The 20,152-nt window shown below is 42.5% G+C and overlaps 1 protein-coding gene across 1 annotated transcript in view; it reads right to left on the reverse strand.

Annotated features, from left to right (window-relative positions):
- IGFBP4 (insulin like growth factor binding protein 4) overlaps positions 1–19,938 on the reverse strand; it is a 55,942-nt gene extending 36,004 nt beyond the window's left edge. The window contains exon 1 of the mRNA XM_089531866.1: positions 19,507–19,938. Within this exon, the coding sequence (XP_089387992.1) occupies positions 19,507–19,855 (349 nt within the window). The 5' untranslated portion in view covers positions 19,856–19,938. The remainder of the gene's footprint in view (positions 1–19,506) is intronic.
- Positions 19,939–20,152: the final 214 nt, after the last annotated feature.

The raw sequence follows: 20,152 nt of genomic DNA on the forward strand, positions 1-20,152 counted from the left end.
AAATGCAAAACATGTTCGTGTGCTGCTAAATATATTCTTAAATATTGTAAAGCATCTTTAAAAGGGTAAAGGTGGGATAGGTTTTGCATAAAGGTACAGATAAACTGGAGGCCAGCATGGCATAGTGCTTTGAATGTTGGACTAGGACTCTGGGAGACCAAGGTTTGAATCCCATCTCAGACATGGAAACCCACATTCCCTCTGCTTCAGGCAAAAGCAATGGCAAACCCTCTCCAAGCAAACCTTGCCAAGAAAACCCCATGAAATCTTTGGGTCCCCATCAATCAGAATTTGAAACAACTTGAAGGCACATAACAACAAATAGATAAGCAAGTAGAGAAAAAGCACCATCGATAGTAGAGAAAAAACACTGTCAATCTTTTTCACTGGTATGGATACAGCAACAGTAAGCAACATCACTAAGATGGCATGAGGACTATACTTTTGCTACATATGCAGCTGTGATTAAAACCTGTCTTTTAATATATGTAGTGTGCCAAGAAACCATGTGAAGAAAGGGTTAAGAGCTTTCCGCACTGGTCTCAGCTGGAAACTCTGTCCTTCCAGGATTATTTTGATGTTACAAGACTGTCAGGGAAAAAGAACACTTTGGATGTGCAGTTTTTAGTTCCAACTTTGAGCCTTCTGTCTTATGCAGTATAAACATCTGTAAGTATCACGTTATATAAACTAGAAATGTAAGCAGATAGCATGCTGAGCATTTTTGACATATTCTCTCACCGTCCACACCATAATTTTATAGAGCTGGGTTCTGTCTTTGCTCAGTTGTCTGTCTTAGATGTACAACAAACCCAACTGTTTCAACTACTTGTTTTCAAATATCTTATTTCTCTGACACCCAACAAGCAGCAGTTCACAGCTTGCTGCCCTAAGGTGAGTTGAACTACAACTTATATTTGTTCTCTAACACATCCAATGGCCACTAGATTGGGAAAACCTCCTTTGTGCTAAACCAAAATCGGTATAGATTAGACCTCTGATCATGCCAGCCTGTAACACTATCTGACATGGAGACCACTCCAGAGAGGGGATTGCACTCTGTACATGCTCAGAGAATCACCCCATTTTATTATTGCTTTTCTTACTCAAAGAGTGAGTCTTGCAAAAGGCTGGTTTGAATACAGTTAAGATTTGGTATTAAAAATATTTCCACATACATAATTGTATATTTCCATAAACATAATTGAGATTGAAAGCAGAGACCATAATTTCATTAAGTTGTGAGCTGACTGTAAACAGGTAATGGCATCAAAAAGCTACTTACGGAATGTACTATGCTAGTGCATGGAAGTGGGTTGGGATGGGAGCCAGAAGAGCGCATATTCCCAGTCACATCAGTCACTTTTCTGGGAAGACAGCTGATTTAATTTTTTATTTTTTATTTTTTAAAAAAGCTCAGTTCACTCTTGCCTAGCCAGATTTGGCTAATGCTCATTGGGAAACAACAAAAAAGCCTCAGCCTTTGACTGTAAAAATGAAGGCAAAGAAGGAAAAAGGAGTCAATCCAGACCAAGTTAGCAAGTGTTTTGTCAAAGCCAAAGAGGAACTGTGGGGGAGAATGCAAAGTGAAACAAAAAACAGATTGGGAAGATGAGAAGGCCATAGAACCAAGTTGACAGTATAGGAATCAAACAGAAGAAGAGGGCAGATATTTATTCCCTTCAATCTATGCTAACTGTAAGACCTTGGAATATAGCCTCTCAGTTGCCTGGCAAACAACTAGATGACCCAAAGGGACCACTGCTGATTTTTTGTACCTGGCAACATTAGATCGATGGAAGGGAGCATCATAACCTCTCTGTTCCTTGGAAATTATCTAATGTATATAGTGCTTGTGTTCTGCTGCATATCTGAATCCTTTCTCCACCATCGCCACAACTCATTTAGCAGCACCATTTAATCTTACCTGTTTAAGTAAGCCTATTACCAAAGAGAGAGAGAAATAATCAGTAACTTCCCTTTACGCCAGTTTGCTCAGCAATGGGCACAGGATAAAACCCTGTTCCCGAAACACTGACTTTTTGTGTTCCTAGAAAGGAATCTTTTTTGCCAATCTGTTGCTTGGGACTGCCTTTGCTCCTTCCTTTGCTACTGCCCTTTCCTACTTCTAATTCATCCCTCTCCACCTCCATTGCCAAGGGCACTGATTCACCTTTGTCACTCAGTAAAGGAAAGAGCCAAAAATAACAATTTCAGGAGATTCTGTTCCTGGTACGGAGGTGACATGAGGCAGAAATGTTTACTCTCTCGGTTACACATTAATCTGACCAGCCAGTGGTGTCTGCAGGTAAAAGACACAAGTAAAGAAGATAGTCAGCAGTTTCAGTTCAAGAGAATCTTATTTATCCATGCAGTGCTAAGGCATGTGCCATTCTGGAGCAGTACTTGGTTTTGCATGGCCAGCCAGACATCTCAGAGATGTTAACTCAGGACATGGTCACAGCTCCATTTCTTGTTGTTAGATAGGGCTAGCTGTACCATTGAGGAAGATTGAAGCAGCTGCCTCAGGCAGCAGATTTAGGGGTGTGACATGAAAAGAGTAGCAAAAGGCCTGAACAGACAGGCCAAAACAAAGCTGCTTCAGGCCACTTTGGAGGTATGCTATTTAAATGATGTATATGTCCTAAGAGGCCAGAAGCCACACCAAAGCCACGCTCCAGTCCTAAGGACTAGAGCACAGCTTTGGTGCAGCCTCTGGCCTTTTAAGATGTGTGTATCATTTAAACAGCACACCTCCAAAGTGGCCCAAAGCAGCTTTATTTTGGCTTTTCTGTTCAGGCCCAGTGTGATAGTTATTTAGTTTACGCTATGATTGCACTTTCTTGCCAAGAACAAACAGACAAGCTTGAGAGATTTTCTGCCTGAGACATTTAGATAAATCAACTGAGCAAGGGGCAGTGCTACTCAAAGTAATGGTCCATGGACTTGTGCCAGTCCACAAGGCATCACAAGCCATCATCAGCTGCCAAAGCTTGGTGAGTTTCCAGGGAAGAAAGAATTGTAGCCGGGAGGTAAAAATATTATATCAGTCCCTTGCACATGGAGTGGGGGGAATATCAATCCTCCACCACAGACAGTTCAAGGTGAACTGCTATATATCTTGATTTGGGGAGTGAAGGAGCACCATTTGCTACCTAGGCTGCAAAATGCTTTGCGTCATCCCTGCTATTAGGCTGTCACCCTGACATCTGGTAACCAGAATTATACAACCTCAGTTCAGAGCTTGGAAAAGGGTTTTAGAGGTAGCAGCTACAGCTTCCAAATCTTCCTCCCAGTCAACACGGTTGGTAGCTGAGGATTCTGGGAGCTGAAGTCTAAGGCTGGAATCCTGTAGCTGCACTATGCTAGCTGTTGCAGTTTTTCCATATTTCCTTGAGATCAGAAATAATGTAGTTACAGGGGTGAAATGAAATGACATATCAAATGCAAAATGACATTTAGGAACAAAGGTGCTTGACTGGCAAAACGTGTAGCATTTTCCAGTTATTTTTGAATATTACTTTTAAAAGTCGTCTTCAGGTGTTTAAGAATGCCTTTTGACAGGAATGCTTATGCCATTATCAACCCTAGAGATCCCACCCACTGCCAAAAGTAATGGGGAGTAACAAACTCATTTTTCACAGCAGATGTACTAAGTTACTTTTTTGTAGCCACAATGGTTTATTCACCAAACTCTGTACTGACTAACTGCAATGTATGAATTTTAAAAAGTAAAAAAAAAAAAAAAATTGGGTAGATACTATCTATATACAACAAGCAGAAAGCTCAAATGTTGATCAACAATGAACTGACTACTCCCTTTTAAATGCATAAAGGTATGAGGCAAGGATGCCCCTTATCTCCATTATCATTTATGTGATCATTAGAAATTCTGAATAGATAACTCTTTCTCAGCAACAGAAAGTATGTGCCTGTTATTTTCCAGGTGGACAACAGACCATGAAGAAGGCTAGGAACATATCAAAGGGGCACTGGGAATACACAATGGACAAAGGGTATAAAGGTGGTGCTTTGCTTTACTGACCTATGTATGTGTACCAAAATGATAATCCTTCTCCAGATAACATAATCAAAATGTTCCTGACCGTGTTACAATCTATTTGCTATATAAGCCACTGTGTTATCAAATGATGGCTGTAACAATCAGGCAAATAATATAATCCATCAATTCACCCAGTTCACCCTTGTATAACCCTTCCGTCTTTTCCCACAGTTTTTTTTCTTTTTTTAACCACACAAATGCCATTAAGGAGGGAATGGCATAAACAATAGCTACACAGCCATTTCGAGTTACAACCACCCATTCACCTGGAAGTACCTTGAGAGACCAAGGAGTATCGACACGGATGCATTCCTCTATCTCTTGCCTGACGAACGAAATATGTCACAATGACCAAAACTGTTCCAGGACCATCCCTCCTCCATGTCATTCCATCTGATCCTTTCTATCCCATTTCATCTTATGGAAATTTGTGATCTATAATTCAGGAAGAAAGGTTTAGTATTCTCAGCCACAGAACTCTAGTACCTCGCCAGACTACAAACCCCAAGATTTAGGATGGCAGTTAAAGTGGAATCATAGCACCATAAATGTGTAGTATGAAAGGGCTCACTGTTCGAAAACTCTCTTCACCTTCTGAGATTCTGTTCTAGTATGTTTTCTAGTCCTTGATCTTTCTCATAAAGCTTACTCTTTTTTAATCCCAGCAGTCCAACTGACAATTTATCTCATTGAAGCGGGACTGCAAACACTTTGTTGCCAGGTGCTTTGCTACCATGGAGTTGGCATGTTCACGGTCATTCCATCAGACGACTCTAGTTCAAGCAGAGCCAGAAGACTTGTTGCCACAAGTATAATATCGTATTGATATCTCAAGCCTCAGGAAGGATAGCTATTTTTGTCCGCTGATGGATGAAGCCTGGATGCAGGTTTCTTTCTTTTTAAAAAAGAGTTCCTCTTATGCCCCAGCTGTTTCCCAGATGTCTCATCTCAAACCCCCCCAACCCCAATTTCCACAGGAGGCAGGAAAACCAGTTTCCTGTTGCAATTTCCAGAGTAGCATCCTTTGGGATGTCATGGTTCTAAACAAAACAAAAGAACCAGGAAGCTGTGAAAAACCGAAAAAGCAGTGGGGCTTGCCATATTTGAACTAAGTGGCAGGAAGATGAGTGGGCAATCTGTCAGGAAAAGAAGAAGAAAGAATCATCCCAGCAGGAAGAGCCACACAGGGCTTGCTTCATAAGCAAGATTAAATTAATTATCTGAACTAAGATTCATACAATCATAGAATCGTAGAGTTGGAAGAGACCACAAGGGCCATCCAGTCCAACCCCCTGCCATGCAGGAATTCTCAATCATAGCATCCCCAACAGATGGCCATCCAGCCTCTGTTTAAAGACCTCCAAGGAAGGAGACGCATTTATCATCATCATCATCATCATCATCATCATCATCATCATCATCATCATTATTTCTCACCTGCCTCTCCTCAAGGATCAAAGGGGAGAACAAAAACAAATCAACAGTGAACAGCATCAATTAAAACACATCACCAGTAATTAAAACGTGCAACAATTTTAAAAGACAAATAAGACATATACACTTTAAAACAGGCCACATATAAAATTCAACATCTAAATTCACACTTTAAAAATCATCTGGATAAGCCTACCAATAGAGACTGGTCTTAAATTCTGTTTTAAATTTGTTAAGTGTATTCAGCTCTCAAATCATTTCCAAAAAGTCATTCCACAGTAAAGGGGAGACTGAAGAAAAAGTCTGCTAGCTGACAGTTGCCAACCTAATCTTTTTACATGGAAATTCCATACCAAGGCAATCTCAACCTGCATAAAGTGAGTTAAGCAAATTGTTGGGCTTTTTCTTTTTTCTGCTGATATCAGGAAGAGAAGAAAGAGCAAAGTATGGCACTGAAGTCTCTTTCCCTGCTATGAGAAATGAGAACTCACACCCACTTGTGTCTTCTTTCACAACTCTCTGAGCAGATGCTGTTATTGATTGATTGATTCATTCGTTCATTCATTCCTTTTCTCCCCAAAAATATGACTCAAAGTGGCTTACAACTTTTTTAAAACCCAGGAACAATATTGCTAAAAACAGATAAAAAGTTAACATTAAAACAGAATTAAACTATTTAGATTATTAAAACATATTAAAATATACCCTTAAAAAGAGAAAAAGAAATTAGAAACAATAAAGGAGAGGGCCATCTTGACCTCCTTGGGAAGGAAGTTCCAGAATGTAGGGAGGCCCTTTCTTACATCCCCAATCAACCCTGCCTCTGAAGACAGACTGTGAAAAGGGTCTAAGTGTCCAAGCAGCCTAGACCAAGACCTATGAAACTTGATAGATGTTAACCAGCACTTTGATTTATGCCCAGAAACAGAAGGGTAGCTAATATTCAGGCCTATGACTAACACCTTCAATTTTTTTCTCCTGTATGGTTTTTAGCACCTTGCCTCATAAAGAAGCCAATTGAGCTCCATAACCTTGCAACATCCATATTGTGTATTTTGGTTGGTCCAATAAAGGTATCACTGTTTGATGGATTTTTCATGTTAAAGGTAGCTAATGACCCTGTTGGGAAGTTGTATGGTTCCTAGTTAACACTTTCTCTGCAGCACTTTGCATAGGGTGAGGAACCCTAGTGCCCTCCAAATATCTGATAAATTAAAACCAATGTAGTTGGGAGTGAGGAATCCAGGGATTTGTCATTCAAAACATCTGAAGGACCACATGTTGCCTATCTGAGATAGAATCTTGAAAGGCAAGAAATTTGCATCACGTTTACAAAGTTGATAGATGGAATCTCTGGATTCTCTTATTGTTTTAAAGTACATCTCCAGGTTTAAGGATTTGAGTTTATTTAAGATTAAAAGTCAATCCAATGATCAATTTATGGGGATGGCGGAACAGATTGGTTTCTTGTGAAAATACTGAAGGTTGAATCCAGACTCAAAGTCTGGATTAAAAGAGGTGCTTGGGACTTGAGGGAGCCTCTCCAGTAATGCCAAATGATGCACTGATTTCTAAATGGTGTAAAGTGGGTTACTGAGGGGTTGTTCCCACTTAAGATTTGAAATGATTTAAAATACAACGTTTTTAATAAAATCGATTCAAAATAACACTGTTCTTATCCCGCTATCCGAATCGCTTTGTTCATCGTTCCCATCTGGTTATTTAAATCGAAGTTTTTACCTGCAAGCGTTCCTACTTGGCATGAAATCGGTGTTTAAATAAAGCGATTCTTCTCCTCCATACCTTATTTGGAGCTGTCAATCAATAGTACGTCAGAATGACGTAACGTTAATCCGGAATATTTGGAAGCGATTTATCTTTTGGCATCGTTTCCATTTCATTGACTGTTTGTGAATTTAGCGAATTTATGAAAGCGAATTTAGGAAACCCAAGCTCTTTCCAGAGGAACTATGGGATAGGATTTGCATGACAGCATCCCCTCTTCATGTCTCCCAAAAGACAGCCAGGGAGAATCCCTTCAGAGAGCCCAGAGATCAATGAAGGAGGCTGCTGGAAAAGCAGGGAGGGAGCACTCTTCCCAAAGATTCTCTTTGGGGTTGTTCCCTGCCTGGGCGAGATCAGATGCCTCCTCGCGAGGAGCCTTCCCTTCCCTGCCTGGGCGAGATCAGATGCCTCCTCGCGAGGAGCCTTCCCTTCCCTGCCTGGGTGAGATCAGATGCCTCCTCGCAAGGAGCCTTCCCTTCCCTGCCTGGGCGAGATCAGATGCCTCCTCGCGAGGAGCCTTCCCTTCCCTGCCTGGGCGAGATCAGTGCCCAAGCGGGCAGGGAATGCCTCTTTGAGAGGAGCCTTCCCTTCCCTGCCTGGGCGAGATCAGAGCCCAAGCGGGCAGGGAATGCCTCTTTGAGAGGAGCCTTCCCTTCCTGCCTCTCCTCCGTTAGAAATGGGCTCTCCCCACACAGAGGGGAGGTTGCAATCCACCGGCAGATGCAGGCGCTTGAGCAGCCGGGACTTCAGGCGCTTAAAGCGCTGAAGAGATTAAGCGCCTGTAAACCATTAAAATAAAAAATAAAAATAATCCTTATCTCTTATTGAAAGACCACAGCGGACAAAGGGGTGAGGGAAGCAAAAATGGCGACAGCCAGACGGATGGGGACAGAAAGGGCAACTCCCCCAAGGACAGCCCCATCGCACTCCGCTCCTCCCATTCATCTAACGCAATTTCAAAGGCTGTCGTTCCTATTTAAATGCTCCGGTTCCTAAATCGAATCAATGGAAAAACGTAGGTCAGACCCTAGTGTTTTTTTAACACGCGTTAAATGAGGAAAACTCGAATCAAAATTTTATTCCGCTCTACAATTCGATTTGTAGTGGAGACGATTGCGGGTTGCTCTAGAACCGTTCTAGGTTTAAATCGGATCCTAATAGGAACGCCACTCCTTGGATTCGATTCAGAACGCGGGGTTTCACCTAGTGAGAACAACCCCTGAGTGAATGATGAGAGCTGTTTCCAGGTCAAAGTGGTAAATGGCCCGTTTTGCCATCCAAAGTCTTAATTTAAAAGGCCTTCCAAAAATATAGTAGGCTGAGATCCTGCATTGTCATTATAATTACAATTATAATTACAATTATAATTACAATTATAATTATAAGCTCCATTGTTGTATTTACATGTGAAGATGCTCACCCATCCAAATGCCTACTTTGCCAAATGTAAGCATCCCAACCTAAGCATTTCTGAGGTGCTGATGATTAGAGCACTGGAAAGTGATATTCATAGTGCTTCCATTTGTGGCATTCCCTGTGGATAAGCACTTATGGTAGGAGGACTCTAAGGGGTCTCTCCAGTTGCCTGTTCTCAAGGAACCCTGTGGTTGTCATTCCTAGCCCCCCAATCTTCAGCACCCCAGAAATGCTTTGGTTGCAGCACTTGCAGGCTATGAAGAGAGGTTTTGAGATCATGTTCAGTTGTTCATGACTATAAATATATGAATCACCAGCATTTACAATATCATAAAACCAGCTTATGGTACTGTAATGGCTGAACAGGATGCCAGACGCAGTCTCTTGATATGCTGGACATACTTCCCATTTTCCCCCTAGCTAGAGAACCATATTGAGAGGCTTCCTTGATCTTGCAGAACTACATGTCTATCACACAGGGGAAGAGTGTGTGTGTGTGTGTGTGTGTGTGTGTGTGTGTGTGTGTGTTAAATTCAGGGGTTTAAACTGTTATTATCCTGGAAACATCACGCAATTGTGGGAAGATTTTCACACACATCATGATTAAAGAGGACTTATCCCGGTAATAACCAGTAATAAATCATTCACAGGATCTTCAGTGCGGTCATGTGACTTTCATGGGATAATAACATTTAAACCCCTGCTTTTCTCCAACATTCCCTGCGTGATAGTCTTTGACAAAAATTTACCTTGCATGGAGGTAGCGATGAAAAACTTCAGCTCTTGCATTTCTGCCCAATATGCAGTTGTTTAAAAATGCAGGCATTCATACCGGAAGGAAGCTGGTAACCATAAGAGTCAAAATGTATCTGAATGTACCCTGAAAACCAGTTGGTATAACAACCTGAATGGCTCAGGTAAGCAGAACCAAACAGCCAATCAACACAAAACAAATGTTAGTCAGACTGATAGGGAAACTGGGGTTCACAGATTCCTTGACCCCACCATCCTTTTTGCAGACCACCCCTAAGTCCCCAGAACTGTTCCAAAATACCCACTTATTTTAATTTGAGGGAGAGAAAAATGCCATCCAACTGCCTGAACTGTTGACAAACCCTAAATGCAGCTTTATGCATACCCCACAGCCCACAACAAGTCTCACCAAAACACTTTAAAAACTGGAAGAAAACCAGCCAAAAACTCAAGTAAATCAAAACCAGATGTTGATCAGGAAAATGAGAAAGGGAAATAAGTTAATCAAAAATGGCTAGACATGCATTGGCACAGCCCACCTTGGGATCACAGGGTGAAAGTATTTTGCTACAGCTGCTGACTGTTGAAATAAGGGAATGCAGGATTTCCCACTCAAGAGAGAAAATGGTGAGGAAGTGAAACAATGAAAGATAAAAGGGTAACAACAAAGGTTAAATAAATACTGAAAAATATGCATGCATTTGTGTGGGTGGGTGTGGATATACAAAACACACACACACACACTTGTAAACACAAAGTCCTTTTTCTCTGTATTGGAGAAGCACATTTCCCTCCCAGTCTTTCTGTGGTCAAACCTTTGAAAGCCCTTAATTACTCTAAAGAATTTGAAACTCTAATGTCCCCTCCTAGGTAGGCGCTTGGAAAGATAAAAGAATCCCACAGTGTTTCCAGCCTAGGCACTACTGATCAAAAGGTGATATGCTGTTATTCTGTCTTTCCCTCCTTAACAGATTTTTGTTTTGTTTTGTTTTAATGGTCCAAGAAAGATGAAAGCTATAGCGGGGAGAAAGGTCTACAAATGGAAGATAATTATATCCGTACGTGTGTGTATGTACTGTACTTTCCAGCCGCCTGTTGACTTATGGCAACCCCATGAATTTCATAGGGTTTTCTTAGAAAAAGAATAATCAGAAGTGGTTTTTGCCACTTCCCTCTTCTGAAAGGAAGAAAGCACTGGTATTTGTTGGTGGTCTCTTATCCAGATAGTAACTAGAGCTGACTCTGCTTAGTTTCCATGATCAGATAGGACCTGGTGCTTAGAATATCAGGCCCATTTATCATCCCTTCCTAAAATTCCTTCAATTGAGGTTGGCCAATTGGCTAATAAGAGATTTGTCTGTGTGCTCCTTCAAACAACAGCTGCAAGGAAGGAAACAATTGCTGGTGTCTGACTTTAGGCCCATTGTGTACTTTCAAGTCATTTCTGACTACGGTAAGGTGGCACTAAGCCTCACCTATCATGGGGTTTTCTTGGCAAGATTTCTTCAGAGAGGGTTTGCCCTTCTCCTCCTCTGAGGCCGAGAGAGTGTGATTTGCCCAAGTTCACCCAGTGAGTTTCCATGGCCAAGTAGAGATTCAAAGGCCCCATACAGACAGGCCAAAATAAAGCTGCTTCAGCTCACTTTGGAGGTATACTGTTTCAATGAGGCATGCATCCTAAGAGTCCAGAAGCTGTGCCAAAGCTGTGCTCCAGTCCTTAGTCTGCCCAATCATGAAAAGGCCATATAGAACACTACTAGATCCCAGAAACCTGCAACAAAATATCATTATTTTTCTGGCTTTCTTCATTTTGCATTTTTTAACAGTCTTGACACCTTAAAATGTGTCAGGTGACACGTTGTCCCACTGCATATGTCCATGTGAGGAAAATGCACTACGTTCCTACCACTCGGGCTATTTGGCAGGCTCAGTACAACTATTAGGCAGCTGACAGATACTGGACACAGTCATATGAGACTTTTTGTGCCTAAGGCAGCAGCAACGGTATTTTCCATTTGCCCAAGTTAGGATGCATAATGCCCAAGGCTCATAACACACAAAGCCAGTCAAGTTACTTTTTAGCACATGAGGAAGACAGTCCCACAAATACTTCTCCACAACTGTAAATCACCACCAGTGCAACCATCACAATAAATTAAACAATTAACCATTTACTGCCTTCTCAGGATACTCAAAACCATGTCCTCCAATTGGCCCAGTTTGGCAGGGACAATCCCAATAAATCTCCTGCTCTCTTACTTTTTCAATTGTTTTTAAAATGCCCCCATTTCTTTCTCCTTCTCTCAAGTTCTATCTCTGTCCTCAGCTTATTTTAGTTACTGAAAAATGAATTCAACACAAAAGCAGTTTGCACTCCATGAACATACAAGCTAAGACACACGGAGCCTAGCAGGAAGTGCGAGATTCTGCCCCCTCTCTCACTGCTGAGTTTTCTGAGTGCAAACTGCTTTTATACTTTGAATTCAGTTTGCAGCGACTGAAGCAAGTTGAGCACTAAGAGGGAAAAGTAGAAGGAAAGAAGAGCAACTGGGACATTTTAAAAGCAGGTGGAAAGGTGAGATGATAAATGATTGATTGGGATTCACCCTGCCAAATCAGGCCAGTTGGAGGGTATGCATTCTGTCTCATGATATGTCCCAAAGTACAATAGCCTCAGTTTTGTCATTTTGGCTTCTAATGAAAGAAAAGGCTTGATTTGCTCTAGTACCCATCATCAGTCATGATACAGGGTTAAACTTGTCTGCCTTACCTCCATGCATCTGAAAAAGTAGGCTAAGTCTACAAAAGCTTATTCTACAACTTCTTTCACTTAGGAGTTTATCACAATGGGAGAATTTCAGCATTAAAGAAAGGCTAAAGCTCATTTAAAGCATTCCTCAAATAAAGCAAAAATGGCAAGTAATTGCACAAATGATTATCACACGCAATTGCGCAAATAAAGTGATATCAGAAATGCATTGTCACGGAAATCTCAAAAGCAAAAAGGTGTGTGTTAATGCTTCTTTGCGCCCACTTTAATGGCAGGTTTTGTGTGACACTGTGTGAAATCGTTTCACAAAATTACGCAATTTTTCCAGGATGCTCACAGGATAAATCCCCGATCTCCTTCATGCGATAAACTCCTTAGTCTCAAAGATGCTCCAAGATCCCTTTGGTTACCAAAGATGTACAATATGAAAGCACCTTTCTAACTCACCTTCCATGCCATGATTCCTCTATTACCATGGGCCCCAAGGAATTTTAAATGCCTTACAATCGTCTTCACTTTTATCTCCCCCATTTCAATATTCACAACAACCCTGTGAAGGAGAGAGCGGAAGACATCAAGTGACCCAATGTGTCTCTCTTTCTGCCTGTCTTACCTCACAAGGCTGTTGTAAGGATGAAGAGGGGAGCAGGAGATTCATGTAGTTCATATAGTTCAATGGAGAAAAAGTAAGATACAAATGTAATTTTGCTTATTTGATTGAAAGTCAAGGTTGGCCAACTGACAACCTGGAAATCTTAACTTGCCTCTGCAGCAACTTGGTTCACAGTCGCCTACTGAGCTTTAATCAAGATTTAGCAGGAATTTTTCTTACACATTGTGTAATATTGTATATTTCAGTATTAGAATCACTGTATTTTTTGTCAATATTAGCATCCTCATACTGCTACTTCAAGTATATTCTGGAAAGGCAAAGAAACTCTGCAAAATGTGTATTTGGATTTTCTTATAACAAAATCCAACAGAGGTCTATTTAGAATTGAGCCCCACTGAGCTCAGTGTTGCTTACTACCAGGTAAGGATGTATTCCATACATTGTATAGGTTTGCAGCCTTGCGCATCAATTCAATTATTTTAAATTATTACAAGCCACTTTAAGTTCCATGCCAGAAGAAAAGCAGAGTATAAACTGAATAAATAGCCCAAAGAAGACACATTGAATCAATAGGAACTTGATAAATCAACACTTACATAAGCTCCATCGATTTAATGGGTCTAGCAATTGGATTTAGTTCTTAGGCTCTCACTCATAGCTACTAACATTCTTACAGCAGCTGCAGCCCATAGTAAGTTAGCATGCTAACACAGCATTTTGGCCAGGGATTCTGAGAGATGTCATCGAGGGGAAAATCACTTTTCAAAGCTAGACCAGCTGTTTCATTTTGTGCCAGACCATGTAACCATCTAGAGCAGTACTATTCACACTAATTGATCACACCTCTCCATGCTTTTCAGCCAGTTCTCTTTCCTAGGGTGCACCTACACTACACAATTACAGCACTTTGATACCACTTTAATGTCATGGTTCCATTTAATGGAATCTTGGGATTTGTAATCTGGTGAGGAGCTTAGAATTCCTTGCTGGGGTTCAGGGGAGCTAGCTACAAATGTCAAGATTACACAGGATGAAGCCATGTCAGGTAAAGGGGTATCAAGTTGCTATCACTGTACAGTGTAGAAACAGTCAGGTTACCTGGCAAGGAAATTGGCAAGGTGGAAATAAGCAGGAAAAGAGGAAGAGCTCATTCCAGATGGATAGACTCAAACAAGTAAACCATGGCCCTGAGTCTTATAGACCTGAGCATGATGGTTGGTGATAAGATGCCTTGGAGGTCTCTCATTCAAAGGGTTGCCTTGTCAAACTCAACTTGATGGCAGTTAACAACAACTTACCTGGAAATGCTGGGACCTGAACATGGGTCCTCTAGCATGCTAATGACCTGAAAAATCTTTTTCTGAACAAATATGGTCCATGCATTGTAAAGACATTGTGGGTACAGCAACCATATTATATAAATAACAGTGCAAAAAATTAAATAAATAAATAAACCGGGACAAATGTAGGACAAAATTTCAAATGGAGGGCATGTTTTTTTAAATGGAGGACACACGAAAAAAATTGCTGATTTTTAAAAAAATGTTAATATAAATGCATGTTTCTGAGGCTTCTATAGACAATTGCCCCCCTTGCCCGCCGCTTGACCCCCTTGCCCGCCTACTCCTGATAGGCCAAAAGCCCCATACCCTCACACGAGAGGCCAAAGGCTCCAGCGGCAATCGGCGGCAGGACCAGGCTGGGGCCGGTCCCAAGGCCCTGCTGGGCCGCATCCGGCCCACGGGCCGCAGGTTACCTACCCCTGTTCTAGATTTATAATGATAATCTATTACTATACTATATGTTTAATCGAAGACTGTATCCACACTGCAGAAATAATTTGGTCTGATGCCACTTTAACTGCCATGACTTAATACTATGAAATTCTAGGATCTGCAGTTTTGTGAAACATTTAGCCTTCGCTTTCAGAGAGCTCTGGTGCTACAAAAAAACTACAAATCCTAGGATTCCATAGCACTGAGTCATGGCACTTAAAGTTGTGTCAAACCGGATTATTTCTGCAGTGTGGATGCAGCTGAAATTATTTTTTATGGTTTCAATACACTGGATTAGTATGCAGATAAAAGTTGTCCCCTGAGAATAGAGAAACTAGCCAAGACCATTGTGAAACAACTTTTATATTTTGCAAAACACAGTGTTTCATGTGTTATCAGCTACATTGGAGAAACTTAAAATGCTTAAATATTTGCAGGTTTACTTTACTGTACAGACTGACAATGAAGTTGTTTTTAAAGAAGTAATAAATACTTTAATACTGTGATTCAAGTTTGTCACTGAATCTATATCACATGCATTACCAGTTGAGAATTCAGAGCTGCCAAGTCTTAAGTCAGACCTTGGTCCTCATAGCTGTGTGCTTTACAGCTGACAGGTTTGAAACAATTAGCATGATTGTTTACATGTTCTAAATGCATGGTTTCTGCATATCAAACTGATATTAAAGTTGCCAGAGCCCTCTAAACTTGTGGAGGCTATCCTCATATGTGGCAAAACTTTTCTCTTGCAGTCATTCCTCAGATTACCATAAAGGTCTACCTCACATTTTAATCTCAGCTTCAGCAGACCCTTTGGAACCAATGGGACTTACTTAAGTGTGGCCAACAAATTCCTTTCATTTGAGTAGAACTAATCGCATGGAGACTAAAATTAGATTTAGTCCAGAGGTGAGAATCTCATGGCTCTCCAAATGGTGGGCTACATGTCTTGGCAGCCTTAACCCATATAGCCAGTGGTGACAGATTCTTGGAGTTAGAGTCCAGCAACATCATGAGCACCCCATTAGTCCCACCCCTGATTTAGTCCAAACTGTATGTTTTATTCTCAGGGAAAGAGAGATCATGGTAACCTTTCTTTCTCCAGTATCAGCCTAGCTCTCATTTTAATATGCAGTTGTATACTGTGGAAACTGGAAATGTGTGCAACCTTCTTGTCAGCCACTAGGACTCTTGTGATATTTCAGGTCAGAGGCACTGATCAGTCATAACTAAATACTACTTATATATGACTACCCACACTTCAAGACGGTTTGTCAGAAGGCCAGGCTCTCCAATTGCAATGTATGTTATGTTGTGATGTTTGCACCTTTATCTATTGGTTATATCCATATACCACCAGAGAATGTGTGACCTACCTAAGATCACCCATTGGGAGACATGATGCAGTGGGGACTAGAATCTAGATTTTCCAAGCCCTTATAAACACTACACCGCATTGGCACTCTTGTTCTGGGGCAATGAACAAATATGAGTGTACATATTGTAATCAGAATGAGAGGATGACAAGGCTTTTACACTGTTAACAGTCATGGAAAGGAAGGGATTTCCACACATTCCTCAGTCCAGCATGCCAAATGCATCTGCTCAAATCCTTATTAAAAGCAAAAGAACCCAGTCCTCTTATTTATCTGTTTATTTTAAGTATTTCTGTGTTGTCTTCCAGCCCACAAAGGCTCCAGAGGTGATGGACAAATAAAAAGCAATTAAAACAACAGAAATATTTTTTTTAAAAAAAACACCCTTTTTAAAATACACAAAGCAGTCTAAAAACTGTCCTAAGATCCAGTTTTGAAATAGATTAAATAGAAATTTCAAATGTTGCATGCCATGCGGAACAGCACTGTTTTGGCTGCCCGCCGGAAGCTTGAGGCCAATCTGACTTCCTTGGATAAGGAGTTCCAGTCTTATTTTCCAGTCCATCAGCACTTCTCAGTTTGGGTCCCTCGAGATGTTAAACTACCTCTCCTGTCAGCATGCTGAAGATGATGAGAGACGAAGTTCAACACATCTGGAGGGAGACAAGTTGGGGCAGGCTACCCTTGTAAATCCTAATATCTGCTACTGCTTCTACCACTAGCAGGAGGGGGCTCCATTGTATTTTTGCCACTACCTAACTCTAGCACGATCCAGATGCCTGTCAGGTGCCCTATGCAATAAGATTGATCAACCACCATCTGATCCATGGAAGGCTTTATATATGGCTTTTTAGCCTCCTTTCTTTCTCACAGCAGTTTCTCACCAGAAAGGTCCTTCCCATCATATCCTTCATCAAGGTTCACAGACACAAACCTAACCCCACTCTCTGTATGCATGAGTATTTCATCTTGGAGTAACTGTAACATTGATCCCTACTTGCAGCCCAATTTCAAAACCTTCAGGTCATGCCATGCCATATTAAAAAAAAGAACTACCATAACTGTGACCACCATAAATCCTTCACATGCGCTCTCAGCAGCATACAACCCCTTTCTCATGGTACAATCCCCATGTTTCCAGGTCACATCACCAAAAAGGGCAGGGAAAGTCTCCAATGAATCAGCCACAGGGACTAATACCTCCACAATTTGTCTTTGCCTACATAATCATGCCATTGGCATGTATGCCTTTACATCGCTCCCGGCACAGCTCTTGAAAAAGTTACTTATGGACTACCAGAATCTCAGATTCTGGGGGCTGGAATCCAGCTCTGGCCTCACGCACCTGAATTGTGTCTGCAAGGGGGCCTCATACTCACAGTGAGGCTAGTTAAAAGGGTGGGCCTGCCACATTTTTCTCTGGCAGCATTTGAGTGTCTTGGACAGTAGCGTGGCAGGCTGAAATTCCAGCACACATTCCTTCCCCGGCCCTGAGCATGGAAATACCATGACTAGGGGAGCAGTCAGCACACAGGAGCTTCATCTGTTGCATTTCTGTCTGTCACAAAGCTGTCAGACATACAACAGAGGGTGGCCAGGAGAGCTCAGGAAAGTTACTTTTTGGAAGCACAGCTGCCCGGAATCCTTCTGGCAGCATAAAAGTTTCCAGGAGCTGTAGTTAAAAAAAACTTTTGCAAGCTTTAGGGGACAAAGCCTTGGCAACTCCACAGAAAAGAGGTGAAAGGGTTTTTAAGGGCATTCCAAGCTTGTGAGCATAATAGAGATGTTAATATACATTAGAGACTTAGCTGCCGAGAAGCCATAATTATTTGGGATTTATTTAATTCAGAGGAAACAGGCAGAGAGATGGGTGTGCTGTTAAAAGGCATACTTACAGTCGCTCAGTTGGGACAAATTAATTATACCTCTTGCACTTCCAACTGCTTTTCAGAGTTAGGGGTTTTGAAGAGGGGAGCTTAGAAAAGGATAGGAAAAGGCTAGCCTTTCATTAAATGCATTTGGGTGAAGAAGCGACACCAATCTGCATTAGGGACAAGTGCAGAGCTTGGGCAGGACAACTCTTCCAAACTAACATGAAGTAAGAATTCAGGTTACTGAGTGTATGCAAATTATATCTAATAGTGCCACCACATTGCACAAATATACCCCTTTGATAACCATTGCTCACTCCTATAGGATCCTGGCATCTGTAGTTTGGTGGGCTATTTAGAATTTAGAGAGCTCTTTCCTACCCACCCTGACCTACAGCAGAGAATCCTAAGAACCTCAGCAAACTACAGATCTCAGGATTGTCACTGGATGAAGCCATGACAGCTAAAGTGGTGTTAGGGTACCATATTTGTGTAGCACCCTATTATCTGATGCATGCCTTTCTCCAGCTCCGTAGCACCTACATTAGCATGCATTGAAAGTGTGGGTGGAAGAATCCCATCCATTTCGCCAGTCCATTCAGGCTACAGTCCTACATGCCTTTATTGGAAGAAAGCCTTCCAATAAAGAAAGGATGGTGCTGTCAGTGTCCCATGCTTTAGTATGTAGTGCTATACACACTATCGGGGAGTAAGTCCCATCGGACTCAATGGGCTTTACTTCTGAGCAAGCACTGCACACCTCCCTTTTGCAATAACAGGGGGAAGCTGAACGTGACCACAGGAATTTCTGCTCTGCAAAAGGAGATCATGAGGATCTGAGGCTTTACAGTGACAGACCACCTCCTTTGTACAATCTATAGCAAGGTGGTTTGCAACACCTCCTACTGACCATGTGCCTAAGCCCAACTGTTATCAAGACAGCCTTGAAAACAATGATCAGACAAAAGAACTGGAGATTGCTCTTATTTGCAGCCATGGGCTCTTTCCCAAGTATTTACGCCTCTGAGAAGCCACTGCTTATTCTGCAGCAGCAATAGCACAACAGGGAATTAGGTGGGCATGGCTTTCAAATATCACCCCGTGGAGCAATGGGCAGAATTCTCCTTCCAGCTCTCTCGCACGCTCTCTTTCGCTGCCTCTGTACCTGCACAGGTGAGTGGTATTCCTTTGCCCCAGAAGACAATGCAAAAGATGTGACACACAACCTGCAAAGGGAAGACAATTATGCTCCTTATGACTATGTGCCAGAGGTGCATTTGATCTTGTGGACAGTCTATTTCTATGTTTGCACTGGCAGCAGATGTTGTTAGACAGAAAGACAACACAAAGCTCTCTCTTGGGGCTCCCAACAGACATAGGGCATGGGAGAATTCATCTTGCCACTTTAGGCCAAGCAGCACCAATTTAAGATGAGATGGTGCCACTTTACTGGCAGGCATTAATGAATAGGCATGGCAATGCCCAGCAGAGCTGGCAGCCTGAAGACTGCATATCAGAAAACAGGTCTGACAGGCCTTTCCCCACATCTGGAATGTACAGTATCAAAAGTTGTTCTCTATTGAGGGCACAGGGAGTGTCCCCTTATGCCAAGCAGTGTGCCGTGTGCCCAGCCGCCAGGTGTCCTCTTACCTGTGGACTGGATGCTCTCTTGGATGGCTTCCACTTCGGCCAGCTCCATACACATCCCTTGGCCGTGCATCAGTGTGTGCAAGGGCTTCTCCATCCCTCGTGGCGGGTAACACCGCAGCCCCGAGCCGCAGCGAGGGGTGTAGACCCCGCAAAGCATCCCTTTTGCCAGGGCGCAGGTGGCACAGCAGCCGCAGCCGGGCTCCTGCACCAGCTCCTCGCACCCAGTGGGTGCCCTGCAGCGGGCCAGCTTCTCCTCTGAGCAAGGCGGGCACTGGATGGCCTCCAGGCTGACCGAGAAGCCCACCTGAGCCAGGAGCAGCAAAGTGACGGGCACGCTTCCCGAGGGCATGGTGGCACACAGGCCAAAACGAGAGGCAAGAGCTGGGAGATGGCTGGCAGAGAGCAAAGCACTGCTTGGATTTCCCAGCGAGGGGGAACTCTCTCTGCATGCACTGAAAGGGCCAGCGGCTCATTCTTTGGACTTTATACCACTCTCTGCTGCTGGCCACACCTCCGCCTTGGAGGGAGAGGCTCAGGCTGGAGGAGGGCAGCCAGGAAGGAGCCCAGCACTGCCAGCCTTGCCCTCTGGCTCAGCAAGGAAGGAAGGAAGGAAGGAGGACCTCGTGAGCCCTGAGCAAGGAAGGAG

This window comes from Sceloporus occidentalis, unplaced genomic scaffold (genome assembly GCF_023333645.1).
Source record: "Sceloporus occidentalis isolate IW3139 unplaced genomic scaffold, rSceOcc1.0.p SCAF_7, whole genome shotgun sequence".
NCBI lineage: Eukaryota > Metazoa > Chordata > Lepidosauria > Squamata > Phrynosomatidae > Sceloporus > Sceloporus occidentalis.